At 36.8% G+C, this 18,234-nt stretch overlaps 1 protein-coding gene and 2 gene segments (V, D, J or C); 2 read left to right on the plus strand and 1 right to left on the minus strand.

Moving 5' to 3' along the window:
- The first annotated feature begins 708 nt into the window (after nucleotides 1–708).
- LOC125258593 lies at nucleotides 709–1,336 on the plus strand. The segment is given in 2 exon segments: nucleotides 709–721; nucleotides 882–1,336. Coding segments are annotated over 2 exon segments (330 nt in total).
- Nucleotides 1,337–1,573: 237 nt separating this feature from the next.
- LOC125258594 lies at nucleotides 1,574–2,697 on the minus strand. The segment is given in 3 exon segments: nucleotides 1,574–1,619; nucleotides 2,091–2,337; nucleotides 2,427–2,697. Coding segments are annotated over 3 exon segments (342 nt in total).
- Nucleotides 2,698–6,470: 3,773 nt separating this feature from the next.
- Nucleotides 6,471–16,822, plus strand: LOC125257830 (receptor-type tyrosine-protein phosphatase H-like). The gene is made up of 5 exons (XM_048174591.1): nucleotides 6,471–6,660; nucleotides 8,805–9,602; nucleotides 11,578–11,835; nucleotides 16,317–16,585; nucleotides 16,763–16,822. The coding sequence occupies exons 1-4, from the start codon at nucleotides 6,630–6,632 to the stop codon at nucleotides 16,535–16,537; spliced, it is 1,308 nt and encodes a 435-aa protein (XP_048030548.1). The 5' UTR covers nucleotides 6,471–6,629; the 3' UTR covers nucleotides 16,538–16,585; nucleotides 16,763–16,822.
- Nucleotides 16,823–18,234: the final 1,412 nt, after the last annotated feature.

Raw genomic sequence — 18,234 nt, forward strand, 5'->3', positions numbered from 1 at the left:
GTAGTTGTTTCATTATTTATTTAAATTTGTCTGCTATTTTACAAATACATTTTATATTCAGTGATATTTCATTATGTTTATCTTTTTCCATTTCAGGTCATATTGTTTTTAAATACTGTTTTTCGTGTGTTACATGAGTAACTTCTGATATTATTATTTGCTAACATTCATTGATTTTTTTAAATATTGCAGTATTTTCTGACATATTCAATTATTTCTGAATATACATAATTTTGTCCATTATTCTTGGTAAATTAAGTTTGATTAAGTGTTATTGAAGTGTTATTGAAATTGTTATTGAAGTTTCATAATATGAACAAAATACTTATAGTTTTGTATGCTTTGTCATCGTACAAAGAAAAAGATTTAAACAATTCATAATTTGAACCTAAATTTGCTTATATTTATGATTGTGTCTTAAGAATATTTATAAAAATAAATAAATAAATAAATAATGAAATGATCATTTAAGATTTTTTCTCACTAAGTAATTAATTCACATGAACAGTTCTTTTAAAATCAGTTTAAGGTTAAACTATTTTATTCAGAAAAGATCATATACTATAAGAATTGCTGTGTATCATGTCTGATTTAGAGAACTGATTTACATTGAGAAATACATGATACATTTAGTAGTGAATATTGATTCCACTGAGAATATTTTCAAATGTAATTCAAGATATTTGTGGTTTATGAATGAAAGCAGCGATGTGGAGTTACTGTAAAGATGAAATGCTTGTGATTTTTACTGCATTATCATGTCTGTTCCAGTGAAGATTGTAGTTGCAGATGTAAATATTTGATAAACTGTGTTCTGAAGACTGTGTTTGTGTGTGTGTGTGTGTGTGTGTGTGTGTGTGTGTTTGTGTGTGTTTGTGCAGCTGGTCCCGCAGTGAAGCCCTCCGTGTCTCTGCTGCCGCCCTCTTCTCTGCAGATCTCTGGAGACTCAGCCGCACTGCTCTGCCTGCTCAGCTCTTACTCTCCACAGGGGGCGACGGTGAGCTGGACGCTGGACGGGTCAGAGGTCACCGAGGGGGTTCAGACCAGCGCAGAGAGCGAGCGGGACGGACGCTACAGCCGCAGCAGCGTCCTGAGCCTCAGCAAAGCACGCTGGGAAGGCGCGGATCGCTTCGTCTGCAGAGTAAGACATGACGGAGCTGATCACGAGGCCTCGTTCCTCAAGAGCTCCCAGTGCTGATGTTTCTCCGGTCCAGACGAGCCGTATCTGAGCGTCCGGCAGGATTCACAGCAGTCACGTGATTTACAGCTCAATACTGAAGCAGTCTTTCAATGTGCTGCCATTGCTGTTCATTCAATAAAGCTTCTGAACGCGTTACATTTGTGTCCGACTGCATCATTGATCAGTGTGTCGTTCATTCAAAGTCCTGCACTAAAGTTTCAGCTGCTTTTGATTGATTGTAATAGTTGAGAACAGCTGCATTTAGCAGGAAATGTCAAATGAAGCTCTTGGGGTTTGAACATGGTCACTGGAGACGGAGCTGCTCTATTCTGAGAGGATCACAATCACTAAACCTGCCAATGCAAATGTGATTTTCACCTCAAACTCACAGTTTCAGTCTTTGATTGGTTCAACGCTCTCAACTGGAACACTTTCACTTCTGCTCATGAGAAATGAGTTATGAGTAATACATTTATAAACAGCTTTAGATGAAGGAGCTGCTTGAAAAACATCTGCATGTTACTGATACACCATGACTTTAGTGTAGTTTAATGTACAAAAACAAAACAACATATGAATCTACATATTAATTTACACACTCTGTTTTCTCTGAATCTCAGCATATTTGAGTCAAACCCGTCTGTCACAGGACAGATCACAGTCTAATAGAGCTGATTTCAGTCATAAGTCAGTTTTGAGCACATGTGTAGTTCCTGTGTTTGTCCTCTGTGTGTCAGTAGTGTGTGAAAGTGTGTGAAAGTGTGTGAGCAGCTGCAGTATCAGTTCAGTCACTGTGACTCTGACTGACGGAGGTTTTTGTTCGACTCTTTATCACTGTGTGAACACATTACCACTGTGATAACTCTGACAGTAATAATGTCCAGCATCTTCAGTCTGGACTCCACTGATGGTCAGAGTGAAATCACTGTTAGATCCACTGCCACTGAATCTAGATGGAGTTCCTGACTGGAGGGTGTTTACAAGACGAATCAGGAGTTTAGGAGTTTCTCCGAGTCTCTGTAAGTACCAGGCTAAACGACCCCCCGAACTATCCTTGTACACATCACTGCTAGTTTTACAGTGTATTATAAGTGTTTGTCCTGGTTGAGCTGCTGTCATTGAGGGACTCTGAGTGACGGTGATCTGTCCTCTACACTCTGAAACACACAACAAGAAGAAAATCAACTCAAAACTTTGACAATATACTTGAAGAAATGAATTGATATCAAACTTGTGCTCCACAAACCTTGAGCAAACGCTGTGAGAGTCCAGATGAAGATGATGATGAAGGTCATGTTGATGAAGATTGTTGTGTGTGTCAGTGATGAAGTGTTAAACTCACAGCACTATAAACACTCTCAGAGCACTGAAGCATCTGATCAATATGCAAATGTTTACATCTTTCATTTAAATTAGGTTCTAAAAGAAGGTTCAGATCATGACAAGCTTATTCATCTCATTCTGCCAGAGTAACAACAACAAATATATCATGTAATCATTATGATACATAAAGTGTGAACTTTAAAAACTTAAAATAATCATATATATGTTTTTTAATTCATATTGATGTGCTATCCTCACTTCATCACTATACCATTTTTCAATATTTATTTTTTTGCTTTATACTTGAATTGAGTTTGCTTCAGTACTGATGAACTTTGCAACATTAAAACTTATTTAACTAAATTTAATCAACTGAATTGAACTGAGCTGAATAATGACACTGCTTTACAGCTGAAATTATATTTGTTTCATAATTGATTGACATAATATTGAAACTATAATCGACAAGAAAGTGAAGTTGCACTAGTCTTTTCTTCTATTCTAACATATATCCGAGTGAAACGGCTTCTGGAGCAAGAACACACATAGGGAGTTTCTGTGAATTTTTGAGAGTTTTCTTTCAAATCTGAGTTTTTGCAATGGAGGTTTGGCAGGCAAAAGAGAAGCAACATTAATGTTTAAAAATATGCATCACACTATTTGAAAAGTATGGCCATAACTTTTAACCATTACACACTTTATATACCTTCATCAAGCTTCTCAAATTGCTAAAAATAAAGTCTGTTTGTTGAAGGGTCACGCTAAATGTCAGACAAGGTCTCATGTTACTTGTTGAAAATGCAAATAAGGTGCAAAAAATGAGCTCTATGAAACTACATGTGATAAAAGCTGCTGTTCACTTCACTGGACAGAGATTCAGCTGAATACTGAAGATAAGGTAGATCAAATGTGGTAAAAGGTTCTGCCAGGCGCTTCATGTACAGAACCTTTTAGATCAGGGGTTTTCAGCCCTGCTAATTTTCCAAGTAAACCTGAACACTTTTATTAACAAAACTGAGGATGCTTCTCAAACAGAAGGCTGTGTCCTAGTAAGGCAACATTTCTGTGCTGTCATGTCATCAAGCGCCACTGAAGGCCGTCTCAATCTGAAGAATCCTTGGAAGTCAGCCTTCGTATTGCATCATTTATTCAGCTCATTTTGAAGGATGCATTAAGTGCATCATTCGTGTTATTCACCCACAATGCTTTGAAAAATTTTAAATCACAAAAAAGACAGAAAACGAGTTGGCACTGAGCTTGTCTGAGTTCATAATGAAACGTAACAATGTTTTCAGAAATGAAGGGGTGAGAACGTGTGTAATGTAGCTATGCACACTTACTAGGCTGTGTCATTCTAGCTTTTAAAGCTGAAGAGGACACAGCCTCACTAGGATCCAGCCTTTCATTTGAGAAGAACATTGTAATTTGGTAATTAACACCACTATTGTTATAAGTGAAACATTAAAGCAGTGTTGAGGTTTATGTGATAATTGAGAGATTAATTAGGTTTTGTTGTCACCTGACTAGTCACCATTGTGGTGATCAGTGTTTGATTTAGTTGACCTTTTTCTTTTAGTTTTCTCTGTTCTCTGGCTGCTGTCACAGTGTGTTTATAAAACATTTATTGTGGCAAAAAGCTGAGATAAAATGAGTCGGCTAATAATGACGGTAATATAATTTGTACAGATGACAACGTTATCAAAAACTATCCCCGTTCACACGGATTCGCAAAAACAACAAAAAACACTGTATTACGCATGCCAGACAAGTAGTTGCAAGTGCAAGTGTTCTTTTACAGAGCACTTGCATCAATTGCGCATGCCTATCCACCTTGTGTTTATGATTTACTCCACTTTGATATTATTCTCATTATTTTCCTATAGTGGCAAATAAATAGGAAGTCTTGCGCATTCACAGAAAACACATTACATACACATTGAAAACTAAGGTGGATAAACTAAACACGTAATAGGCATGTGCATGTCATAACCATTTTCACAGATTCTCGTTTTTGCAGTTTACACAGAAATTAAATTGGTGTCGTTTCCAAAAGTTTGCATTTTCCACTAAAACACTGTTGTCATGTAAATGAACCGCCAAAATGCATAAAAAGTTTTATAGTACAAAACTCATCCATGCACTGCGGCATGAATAAATTATTCAGATGAAATTTCTACAATTTTCTTTTATTCTTGATATTTTCTTTTATTTTTGCAGTTTTGTTGTGACATTAGTTGCTTGTTTTTGTGATGTTCAAAGTTTATCTGTTTATCAAAATATTTAGTTGATTTTCACCATTGTTGAGATTCATATGCTGATCCTTGATGTCTGTCTGTGTCTAATTTGTGAAGTTATAACATTTATCCACATAATATTAAAAAAAATTGGTTTTTGCAATGCTGTTGAATCTCCTGCTGTATTTTCACAGAGTTGATAATGCAGTGCTTAAATGTATTAATGACACAACAGTCTCAATTAATCAACATTTTACTACTTAATTAACTCTTTTTGTCCCATATGAGACACAAGGTTGCAGGAGACAGAAGTTCTCCAGGAGCAGGCCTGGTGTAGATGTTAATGTTATATCAAATGTTTCAATTGAAATCACTATTATGGTGATCAGTGTTTGCTTTAGTTGGGCTCTGTCCCTTGACTTTTCAGCATTGCTTTTTCTTTGTCTACTGTAATTGTGTGTCTATAAGACATTTTCTATGATAAGAAAATCTGATCAAGTATTGATGGTTGTTTTAGAGTCTAAAGTTCTTATTATAGCTTTAAAACACTCTTGCAATTGTACTGTAAAAAAGCTAGGGCTTTATCACAAGTTAACACTATTGGAAAACACACTGTAAACAAACATCATGTTGTATTTCTACAGTGTATAAGTACAATGAAGATGCTGTAGAGATTTTTGATACATTTCATCTGTGCTGCTGAACTTATTTTTGGTTCACTTTTAGCAGTTTGTGTTGGTTTCCTTTTTATTATTTGTAGAGCATGTTTTGTATGTCTGTGCATCATTAGGTGATGCTTATAAGAAAATACAATCTTGTGGTTCATGATAATTATGTATTATTGTATGTATTTCAACAGTTGCTTCCTTATTGTGAAATCTCCATCTACAATCAGTTATGAATATGGAAGCATTCATGCTCAAGCTAAAAATAGTTAGACTAAATTAAGAATATGAATATTCCATATTCCAGCTCATCACCATTTTAACAAATGTTTTCATTTGAGACACTCCTGACTTGGTTAGATCAAGAATTCAATAATGAATATTTAATGTCCAAAATCCCAAGCAAATGTATACTGATCACCATTATGGTGACTTTGAAACAATGACAGTGGTGAGAAATTGATTTCTAACAGTGCACCGTTAAAGACAACTGATATTAGCATCATTTTGTGTTGATTCACATTAATTTCTAAGAAAATGTCCATACTGTAACAACAACTAAAATAAAAGTCTAGGGTCAAGAGCCCAACTGAAGCAAACACTGATCACTATGGTGATCACTATGGTGACATTCAATAAAACATCAACATCTAAACCTCTGTTAATTCTCAATAAGAACTTCTGTAAACACTTGACAGAATTACAGTCATTCTGGTTAGTAATAAGTGATGCTGGTAATGCTGTTTGTGGAGTTTAATCAGATCTAGATTCAGTTGATTTTATCTGATGTAGCTGGAAGTCAGTTGTAGTTCTTGTGTTTCTGCTCGTCTCCTTTTTCTGTGAATCTGATTGTTGACAGCAGGTGTTCATCACTAATGCTCAATTACCACTCTGGTCTTGATTGGTCTTGGTCTTGGTCTTAGTCGTGGAGGTCTGGTCTTAAATACAACTCTGACATTTTCACATGTTTCAGTTAGTCCATAGTCCAGCTATTTGCAAATGACGTCAATGGAAATGTTGAGGTTTTCTATGCAAAGTCACTGTGTGAATAGGATGTTGTTAGAGATGGGACAGTAGAGCACAGAATCACAACAGGACGATCAGTGGACAGGAGAGTATCGCAGATAGAGTATCTTAATCTGAAGAGTCCAGTTTGTCTAGGTGTAGTACATTTCCCATCGTGACCTGAGATTGACAACCAGCGAATCGTCAAGAAGCAGATGTGAGATGAACGCACTGTGGCTGCCACTTCTCCTAAGTAAGTCTGTAAACTAACAGAAGCCTTTATAGCTAACATGCATAAGCCTATATTTGCTGAGAGGATACACACATACACTACAGGTCAAAAGCTTGGAATAATTCAGAACTTTTCTCTTCACCAGTGCTGGATTTATTTAATCAAAATACAGTAAAAACAGTATTATTGTGAAATGTGTTTACAATTTAAAAATGTATTTGATGCAAAGCTGATTTACTCCAGTCTTCAGTGTCACATGATCCTTCAGAAATCATTCTAATATGAAGATTTGCTGCTCAAGAACATTTATGATTATTATCAATGTTGAAAACAGTTGTGCTGTTTCATATTTTTGAAGTCTTTTGAATGTTTTTTGAACAAGTCTTAAAAAACATTTCAAAAACATTAAAAAAAAAGTTAATTATTCAAAGGTTTGACCAGTAATGTATATATATAATGCTTTTTTGAGGAATATTAAATATCAAGAGGACATCTTGCATGTTAAGACTTTTGTAAGGTTACAAGTACATTTATTCATTTACAATCATGTGTGGACAGTCGTGCAACTGTTCCTCTTTAAATTCAGTTTGCATTTACATCCTCAAAAGCTAAAAAGTTTGCATAACTAAACCTAAATAATTTGCATTGTAACACAGTAACATGTGTAAATGGTGAATCATTAACAGTTTTGTAAGCTTCAAATGTTCTTTGTTGCAACTGTCTAATGCCAACTTTCACTTTTATTGAAGATAAAATCTCTGAATGTATTTCTGGATATTTTACCTGGATACTAAGGCAAACTTACTTAACCCTCTGGTGCCCTTCGGTTACTTTTAACAAAAAAATATATATATGTTTCGATTTTTTTAAGAAAAATTATGTCATCAAAATGCTATGACACTTGGTGACTTTTGTGGCACTTGCTATATGAACAATTGTAGACACGATTCGAAAAGGTTAAATGGTCTTAAAAGACAGTCACACTTGTATTTCTCACGGTCACAAATAAGATCCATAGAAATTAATGGGAAATACGAAAATATAGAGAATTTTTGTGGGGTACAATCTACAAATCAGCTTTAATGAAGGAAAAAAGCACAGCAATGATTTTAATTGAAACAATATTAGAAAAAACATGTATGCATTAATTGTATTGTATTGTAAAAATTGTGGAACCAAATGATAAGAAACCTCATACAATGGAGTTAAATCAAATTTTTATTATGAATTATTTAAATAAAGTGAAATAAAGTGAAAATCATCTATAAATCACTTTTTTAGAGTAAAATTCCCCCAAAATACAAATTATTAACTTGTTCCCCGCCAGTATTTTTGATAATTGTAACAAAACGTTCATGGCCGGCAGAATATTTTGTTGTATAAATATATACAATATATCAGAAGGAAGAGCAGAGCTTCTCATTTTATACAAACAAAAACATTTTATTCAAGCTTCATGCATTCTTGAATGTGGTTGTTTTCGTTAAAAAAAAGCAACATTTTGAGCACAAAGCTTAGAAAATCGTGTGTTTTTTTTAAAAAGACTCTTGATTTATGTGCTGTTAAATGTTTGATGATTACATTAGCTTACATCTGCTATCCGCTCCTTCTAGTTTACACAAATCTTCTTCTTCACTTGTTGAATCCAGAGATGTTGTACTATTCCAGATGATGTAAAGTAAAACAGTGAAAACATTAGTGGTTGCCGTTTTGCACTGCTTCGAGAAGCTTCGAAACCTTTGCAAATCTTTCGTTTCGACTCCTCTTTAGGAGTGCGTATGAAACTGCTTTTGAAAAGTAAATTAATTCCAGTAAACAAGGCTTTATTATGTCATAACGGCTTCAAAATGGTTCGCCATTAGGGAACGATCATGAACCAGTGTCTATATGATTTTTACCCAAACTCAGATCAGTTTTATAAAGTTGTAAACATTTGTGATGACATTTTTATAATAAAAAGGAGAGAATAGTTAATTGTCTGACTAGCCATACCCTTTAGAGTTAAAAAAAACATTATTGAAAAAAGTTACATTTGAGGTATTCAGACATTTTTGACTGGGAGGAGTATGAGTGTGATCCCTAAATGAGGAGCACCAGAGGGTTAAGAGAAATATTATTTTTGAGATGTATGCAAATGTCATGACAACTTAATTGTTCACATTCAGGCTCAGTCATATGGGCAGAGGAGGATTATTTTCATATTTCCCCCAATGCCACATGGGACAGCTACACTTTCCCTGACCGAAATGCCACATGGGATGAGGCCAGGGACCACTGCCAGAAATGTTTCAAAGAACTGACGACCATCACCAGTGGAAACGTCCACCTCATTGTGCGGAAGAACGCCTCTTTGAACTACTGGACCGGGCTCCGCAGGAGTTACAATGGCACCGTCTCATGGTCCAAATGGTCCAATGAGGATCCCGTTACATATCAGAATTGGTACCCTGGTCATCCTGTGCCAAATAAAGTAAAGGAAAAGATGACTGTATGTTTCTCAACTACAGAAACTCCACTGAGCACCTTAATAACTACTACAACGTCAACCCCAGTGACCTCAACACAAACCTCTACAGTAACTACTCCAGTAACCTCTCCTTCTAACAAAACAGATGGAACGTGTCCTATACTGACTGAGATCCTTGAATGCTTAAATATGGTATGTAATATGACATATAATGAACTTAAAGATGCAGTGCATAAGTACACGTATGCGATACCCCAGGCTGTCACCCCTAACACCACAACATATAGCACCACCCCTCATGCCACCACATTTAGCACAGCCTTTAATACCACAACAAATGGCTCCACGACTGAGAGCACCACAGCCAGCAACTGCATCCTCGTGGACAAGCCGGATTCTGAAGTGTACATCGATGATGCTTGCGTGGTCCTGTTCAGCTATGGCATGTGGAAAGAAGTAAAATGCACTGAAAGTCATCCCTTTATCTGTTATGATGGTAAGGTCTTTGTTTTAGAGCACAGTGTCGTGTTTTTAGTGCTACTGCAAGTCATATGATTTCAATAAATTAGGTTTATCATAACTGATAACTGATTCACTGCTGTGGGCAGATCTCTTGTGAAGCCATGAATCACACAAATTCACTGAGAGATCGCCCCCCAGTGGTGAACCACTGAACTAATGTCTATGGTTTATGTCTTATTTCTGATCAGTTTTAAAAAATTGTAGACCTTTTAATGAGACATTTGTATAATTAAAAAGAATAACCGTAGTTAATACTAATAGTCTCTTATTGGCTTGTTTAGCTGAGCCATCCATAGAACAAGCAAAACAAGCCCTTAAATTAATAAAAAGAATGCATATTATACAGACACTTAATATTTAATGATTAGTTAACTACATTTGATAGATTATGCTCTCGATAAAACATATGCAATTGGTTTTTAAACATATGCAATTGGTTTTTGGCTGTAGTTTTCCATTTTGACCAGCAGGTGTCACCAGCATGTGTTGCTTTGAAACAGTGAATCATTTTGCAAAGCAGTTGGTTCAATTGATTCGAAGATTTGAAAAGCTTAGTTTCTACCATAACTAGGACCGGTCTAAAAGCATTCTATAAATGTTGCTTGAAAACATAACATAGTAAGTTTTTAACTTGGAAGATATGAGTTAATCTGACAATTGACTATTCTTTATCATGTGATCACATTTCCTTTTGATGTTCTTGCCATAACAAACAAAGTTAGAATAACAAGAGAAAAAACTAACATCAAAAGCTCAAGAAATCACACAAACACTAATCACCATAATGGCGAGTTCGAACAAAACATTTTCAACATCCTCATCAAAATGTTAATTCTCATGTTAATTCTCAATAAGATTTTTGTGCATATTTGACAGAAATAAAGTCAGCCTTGTTAGTAAAAGTGAAGCTGGTAACGCTGTTTGTTGAGTTGTTTAATGACGTTGGAGCCTGATATCAATCAAACATTAGGCTTAGATATCAACGATTTTCATTTTCAATCAAAATTTGACATCTGACCGACTTTGGAGTCTATGTCCAGTGCCTGTTGGAAATGTTAGGAAATAATGTTCTAACAATGTTAACAATTAACATTTTTAGAATATTAGACTGTTATCATACCTTATCTTTTTACTTCAGATTTTTTCCGACTAAATCCGATACAAGTAAAATGTTTTGCAATGTAACCGCAGTCATTTCGGAATACATGCGATTTTTACGTCACTTGAGATTAACATTCTTCACGATTCCGCACTCATGGGAGTCTATTCAAAGATTTTACATAACCAACATTATCAAGGGCAAAAGTTAGTCAGTGGAAGGGCATGTAAGGGGACCCGCGGTGTATGTAGATAGAAAATACTCATTCTAAGGAAATAAAAACATAGCGGTTCATTATGTAAGGTCTTTATACACCTCTGAAAACATAGTTATGTATATTATATTGCATTTCTGTCAATAGATCCTTCTACATATTACACACTGGACCTTTAGTGGTAAAAGACCTTTAGTGGACTTTGTGGTAAAAACCTGGCAACCCTGTTTGTATCGTTCTTTTGCGCATGCGGGTCAGTTTAGAACCATAATCTGTTCACACTGGAAATCTGATAATGGCCACATTTATTAGGAACCTTGAAAAAGTTCCTCTGGTGTGATAGGCCCTATAGAAGAACCTTTTTGGTTCCCCAAAACACACTTCTTTATTGGCATTGATGGTTCCATGATGAACCACAAAACATTTATATTGCACAAAAGGTTCTTATACAGTGGAAAAATCTTCTTTGCATTATTAAAATGTTCTTCACAGTGAGACAAAAATGGTTATTTGAAGAACTGTTCACTGAAAGTTTCCTTGGGGAACCAAAAATGGCATCAAACCTACTTTTGGAACCTTTACTTTTAATTTTTAAGTTTTTGCTGATATATATATATTGTACTTATCTGTCCACAGAACGTTTTTATGGGCAAATAAACATTTCCAATGTGACCAAGAACACAGGTTATCTGAGCTGGAGTGAGGCTCCTGGAAACATCACTCACTACAGAGTGAAAATCACTGGGAAACAGGCAAACAAGACATTTAACAATGAAAAGACTAAACTGTATACAGAAATACAAGATCTGGTCCCGGGAAATCTGTACAGTGTTCAGGTGTTTCCTGTGAAATGTGGCAGGGATCTCAATCCGCAGAATATATCCTTCTACACTGGTAAGTAGACTAGGACTTCAGTGTGCACAAGTACAGCACAAGTAAGGGATAATGTAATCTATCCACTTGAGATTGCTTTATGATAAAGACGAGCAGGCTGTGCATTATCTCACTTATTACATGGCTACTCAATCAATAAATAATTGCACAGACATGGTAATTATATATATATATATATATATATATATATATATATATATATACAGTGGGTACGGAAAGTATTCAGACCCCCTTTAAATGTTTCCACTCTTTGTTATATTAGCAGCCATTTGCTAAAATCATTTAAGTTAATTTTGTTTTCCTCATTAACGTACACACAGCACCCCATATTAACAGAAAAACACAGAATTGTTGACATTTTTGCAGATTATATTAAAAATAGAAAAACTGAAATATCACATGGTCCTAAGTATTCAGACCCTTTGCTCAGTATTTAGTAGAAGCACCCTTTTGATCTAATACAGCCATGAGTCTTTTTGGGAAAGATGCAACAAGTTTTTCACACCTGGATTTGGGGATCCTCTGCCATTCCTCCTTGCAGATCCTCTCCAGTTCTGTCAGGTTGGATGGTAAACGTTGGTGGATAGCCATTTTTAGGTCTCTCCAGAGATGCTCAATTGGGTTTAAGTCAGGGCTCTGGCTGGGCCATTCAAGAACAGTCACAGAGTTGTTGTGAAGCCACTCCTTCATTATTTTAGCTGTGTGCTTAGGGTCATTTTCTTGTTGGAAGGTAAACCTTCGGCCCAGTCTGAGGTCCTGAGCATCTGGAGAAGGTTTTCGTCCAGGGTATCCCTGTACTTGGCCTGCATTCATCTTTCCCTCGATTGCAACCAGTCGTCCTGTCCCTGCAGCTGAAAAACACCCCCACAGCATGATGCTGCCTCCACCATGCTTCACTGTTGGAGACTGTATTGGACAGGTGATGAGCAGTGCCTGGTTTTCTCCACACATACCGCTTAGAATTAAGGCCAAAAATGTTCTATCTTGGTCTCATCAGACCAGAGAATCTTATTTCTCACCATCTTGGAGTCCTTCAGGTGTTTTTTAGCAAACTCCATGCGGGCTTTCATGTGTTTTGCACTGAGGAGAGGCTTCCGTTCGGGCCACTCTGCCATAAAGCCCTCGACTGGTGGAGGGCTGCAGTGATGGTTGACTTTCTACAACTTTCTACAACTTTCTCCCATCTCCCGACTGCATCTCTGGAGCTCAGCCACAGTGATCTTTGGGTTCTTCTTTACCTCTCACACCAAGGCTCTTCTCCCCCGATAGCTCAGTTTGGCCGGACGGCCAGCTCTAGGAAGGGTTCTGGTCGTCCCAAACGTCTTCCGTTTAAGGATTATGGAGGCCACTGTGCTCTTAGGAACCTTAAGTGCAGCAGAAATTTTTTTGTTACCATGGCCAGATCTGTGCCTTGCCACAATTCTGTCTCTGAGCTCTTCAGGCAGTTCCTTTGACCTCATGATTCTCATTTGCTCTGACATGCACTGTGAGCTGTAAGGATCTTATATAGACAGGTGTGTGGCTTTCCTAATCAAGTCCAATCAGTATAATCAAACACAGCTGGACTCAAATGAAGGTGTAGAACCATCTCAAGGATGATCAGAAGAAATGGACAGCACCTGAGTTAAATATATGAGTGTCACAGCAACGGGTCTGAATACTTAGGACCATGTGATATTTCAGTTTTTCTTTTTTAATAAATCTGCAAAAATGTCAACAATTCTGTGTTTTTCTGTCAAATATGGGGTGCTGTGTGTACATTAATGAGGAAAAAAATGAACTTAAATGATTTTAGCAAATGGCTGCAATATAACAAAGAGTGAAAAATTGTAAGGGGTCTGAATACTTTCCGTACCCACTGTATATATATATATATATATATATATATATATATATATATAATTCTACCTGCAATCATCAAGAAAATAGCCCATTACAATGTTCAAAACAGTCAAGCAATATTAATACCAAATCTGTTGAAGGCACCATGGGCCTCATTTATAAAAGATAAATATACACACCGATTTCGTCCATGCTAAAATCCACTTTCAGATTTATAAAAACAGCCTTTGACGTGGAAAAGTGCACCACAGCCGCCGCGTTCATTCCGTAAGTAGAATAGGGAAGGCGTAGGACTTACAGCATAAGCTTTTTGAAGAATACTGAAAGCGGAAGAACATGCAAGGCGATCATTTGTGTTTATAAAGCATATAAAGTTGTATTTTTTTTCGAAAATGACTGATCGTTTCTCTAGATAAGATGCTTATTCCTTGTCTGGTATCGTTTAAAGCCCTTTGAAGCTGCACTGAAACTGTAATTTTGATCTTTAACCGTCTGGAGGCCACTATAAGGAGAAAAATCCTGGAATGTTTTCATCAAAAACCTTAATTTCTTTTTGACTAAAGAAAGAAAGACATGAACATCTTAGATGACATGGGGGTGAGTAAATTATCAGGAACATTTTATTTGAAATCCTTTAATTTACTAACTCCCCTGACTGCTTTGTCGGACAAAATGGTCGATTCGGCATTATGATTGGTTAGATCGCCTGTCAATCAAACTCCCGGCGAAGGGTCGAACCATTCAGCTGTGTGTAACGGAGGCCAGCTAGTAGTTGCTGTGCGAGTAAACCTCACTCCTCTGATCTCAAGAGATGCTCTAGCGACTGAAGCTAGAGGTTGCAGCCTTTAGCCTCCTTGTTAGAGCGTCCGACTCCCACGCCGGAGACGCAGGTTCGAGACCCGCGCAGAGCGGGTGAGAAGGACCTGGGTTAGAGGGGTTACATTGGTGCCGTGACCCGGATGGGAGTGAGGTTTAGGGGGGTGAGTGTAACGGAGGCCAGCTAGTAGTTGCTGTGCGAGTAAACCTCACTCCTCTGATCTCAAGAGATGCTCTAGCGACTGAAGCTAGAGGTTGCAGCCTTTAGCCTCCTTGTTAGAGCGTCCGACTCCCACGCCGGAGACCCAGGTTCGAGACCCGCGCAGAGCGGGGTGAGAAGGACCTGGGTTAGAGGGGTTACATGTGCACAATTTCAAGATCATTTGCGATTTATAGATTTCATAGTAACAGTATCGTTTACCTTTGTTCATCTTCGGAACACAAATTAAAATATTTTTGATAAAATCCGATGGCTCAGTGATGCCTGCATTGACAGCAAGATAATTAACACTTTCAGATGCCAGAAAGCTACTAAAGACATATTTAAAACTGTTCATGTGACTACAGTGGTTGAACCTTAATGTTATGAAGCGACAAGAATACTTTTTGTGCATCAAAAAACAACAACAAAATAACGACTTTATTCAACAATATCTTGTGATGGGCAATTTCAAAACACTGCTTCATGAAGCTTCGAAGCTTTACAAATCTTTTGATTCGATTCAGTGTTTCAGAGCGTGTATCACATTACCAAAGTCACGAGATTTCAGTAAACGAGGCTTCATAAGTGTTTCGAAATTTCAATGGTTCACCACTGGGGGGCGTGACTTTGGCACTTTGATGCACACTCCAAATGACTGATTCGAAACCAAAAGATTCAGTAAATGCTTCCGAAGCTTCCATGAAGCAGTGTTTTGAAATCGGACCATCACTAGATATTGTTGAATAAAGTCGTTATTTTGTTGTTTTGGCGCACCAAAAAGTATTCCTCGTGGCTTTCATAATATTAATATTGAACCACTGTACTCTAACTGAACCAATGGTTTTAAAGTATTATGTCTTTAGTACCTTTATGGGCGTTTGAAGAGAGTTAATTATCATTGCTCCCTATGGAAGGCCTCACTGGAGCCGTCGGATTTCAATCTAAAATATCTTAATTTGTGTTCCTAAAGATTGAACGAAAGGTCTTATCGGGTGTGGAACGGCATGAGGGCGAGTAATAAATGACAGAATTCTCATTTTTGGGTGAACTAATTCTTTTAATCTTATTTTAGAGGTCATCTATAGAAGGTTTACATGCATCCAAGGAAAAAGCAGCTTAATAAAACATTCAGCCTCCGAGCCCCTCCCTACTGAGAGATTACTCCGTTCTGATTGGTTCAGATGGCCCAATCTGTTGTGATTGGTCGTCCGCTTACAGCAAGGGTCACAAACAAAACTATATCTGAATTTCAGCTCTTCCATAGCACTTTAAACACAGTGATACAAACAGTAACAGTGAAGACCATACACTGGTGTTATGCAAATTTGTTACAAACCTATAGATTTGAGCACACCTGGAAATTTCCTGACTCGTTTCCTGGCAGTTCAGAATCACTTTTTAGGAGACAACAATTTTTTATCTTTCAAACTTTGCAGACATTTTGCATTCACATATTACATGAAATGTATAATGAAGAATAATGGGGTGCTTTAATACTGTAAATCCATATACCATTCTGCAGTCCTATGCCGTGGATTGTTTTTAATCAACACAATGCACAAAACGATTACTTTATTAGTTTTCAGTATGGTGACTGATGAACAGAATGTCTCTCTTTCAGTGCCATCTGCTGTTGAAAATCTGACAGTAGTGAGCGTGACGACTGAAAGCATCTTACTCAACTGGAGTAAACCAGTAGGAGACAGTGACTTCTATTCAGTAGAGTACAGGAAGCAGAATGAAATCCCAGTACTCAAAAAAGCAAATGCAAGGACAGCAACGAGTGCAATGTTACAGGTCTTTCTCCAGGATTTGAGTATAATTTCACAGTTAAAGCTATAGTGAATGACAATATTGAAGGAGTGTCAAGCAGCGTTTCTGATTACACCAGTAAGTGCAGAAAGTTTCATACTTGATTGTATCATTGAAAGAACATCAATAGCTATGTTTCCAGTTGCAAATGTAACTTTATTATGCGCAAAATTAGAATATCAACAAACTGATGTTGACTAAAACTACATGTTTTTGGTAGACTAACTGCTTTTGTGTGTATTATTTATTTTTCAGAGCCTTCAAAGGTTGTAAACCTAACATCAGCAAATGATAACAACACATTCATTAACAGCCTCTTGGAAGCTTCTTGCTGGTAACCATTCAGGGTACCGCTATTGTCTTTATGAAAGGCACTGACCTGTACTACCTGTGAGAATGCAACAAACTGCAAGCAACTACAACAAGGGAATCAATAGAAGAGGGTGGTAAAACAGATGGCACCAAGTATTGCCTGTGTGTGGCAGCACTAACAAACAATGACAAGCTATCAGGAGAAATGGTTGGAATCCCAGCATACACACGTGAGTCTCATGCTCACTTATTACATTTCATATCATGCATATATATTCTAATTGACACAAATGTTTAGCGCATGTGATAAAGCTGAATGTGAGTTGACAGTCAAACAACTATGGAAGCTTGCTCACACCAGTATAAAAAAATAAAAAAGGTAATTGAAACTTTTTATCTCGCAATTTGGAATTTTTTCTTGCAATTTTGAGTTTATATTGCTCAATTCAGTCATTTTAATTGCAGTTTGGACTTTAAAATTTGCAGTTGTGAGTTTAAATCTCACAATTCTCACAATTAAAAAGAGGAGAAATTACAATATTTTAACTTAAATTTTTTTCAAACTTTTTTTCTCAGAATGGTGCGTTTATATCTCACAATTCAAACTTTATAACTTGCAGTTGCAAGTTTATATCGCACTATTCTGACTTTTTTCCTTCGCAAGTTTATATCAGAATTTATTATCTTACAATTTTGAGTTTATAACTTCAAAATTTTCATTTTTGGGTGAACTAACCCTTTAAATAATTTAGATAACTTACATGTTGTATTTAAGGTGCCTTTCAAAACACTCAAGGACACTGTACAGTAAAATGATAATCATAAAACAAATCAAGACACAAAACAACAACTATTTAACATACAATATTTAAAACTGATCAGAGAAAGATACATTTTAAAACGTGATTTAAAAGTAGCCAGACAATCACTTTCTTGTAAAGATTGTGGAAGAGAATTTCATAGATGTGGAGCAGCACAGCTGAACGCCCCGGACCCCATAGTGACTAAACGAACAGAGGGAACAACAAGAGAGAGAGAAGAAGAAGATCGAAGTGTACGCTTCAGGGTGTAGATATGAAGCAATTCGGAGAGAGATATGAGGGTGCGAGATTGTGAAGTGCTTTAAAAGTGAGAAGCAAAATCTTGTATTCTACCTGATATTTAACAGGAAGACAATGTAGATGATAGAGGACAGGAGAGATATGCTCAATGGAAGAGGTTTTAGTGATTATACGGGCAGATGAGTTGTGGACCAACTGAAGTTTATGAAGAAGTTTGTGAGGTAACCCAAATAGAAAAGAATTACAATAATCAATGCGTGAGGTGACTAGAGCGCAGTGCTTCCCACATAGACTTTACTTGGGCGGGCCGCCCACGTAGTATAAAAACGGCCGCCCAAGTATATTTGGAGACAC

This window comes from Megalobrama amblycephala, linkage group LG22, assembly GCF_018812025.1.
Source record: "Megalobrama amblycephala isolate DHTTF-2021 linkage group LG22, ASM1881202v1, whole genome shotgun sequence".
In the NCBI taxonomy this organism is placed as follows: domain Eukaryota; kingdom Metazoa; phylum Chordata; class Actinopteri; order Cypriniformes; family Xenocyprididae; genus Megalobrama; species Megalobrama amblycephala.

What these genes read in the sequence shown, in the direction of transcription:
- LOC125257830 (XM_048174591.1), top strand. Translation starts at nt 6,630, where the DNA reads ATGAACGCACTGTGGCTGCCACTTCTCCTAA. An exon ending in GTGGCTGCCACTTCTCCTAA is followed by an intron (nt 6,661 to 8,804) that starts GTAAGTCTGTAA and finishes GTTCACATTCAG; the next exon opens with GCTCAGTCATATGGGCAGAG. An exon ending in TCCCTTTATCTGTTATGATG is followed by an intron (nt 9,603 to 11,577) that starts GTAAGGTCTTTG and finishes ATCTGTCCACAG; the next exon opens with AACGTTTTTATGGGCAAATA.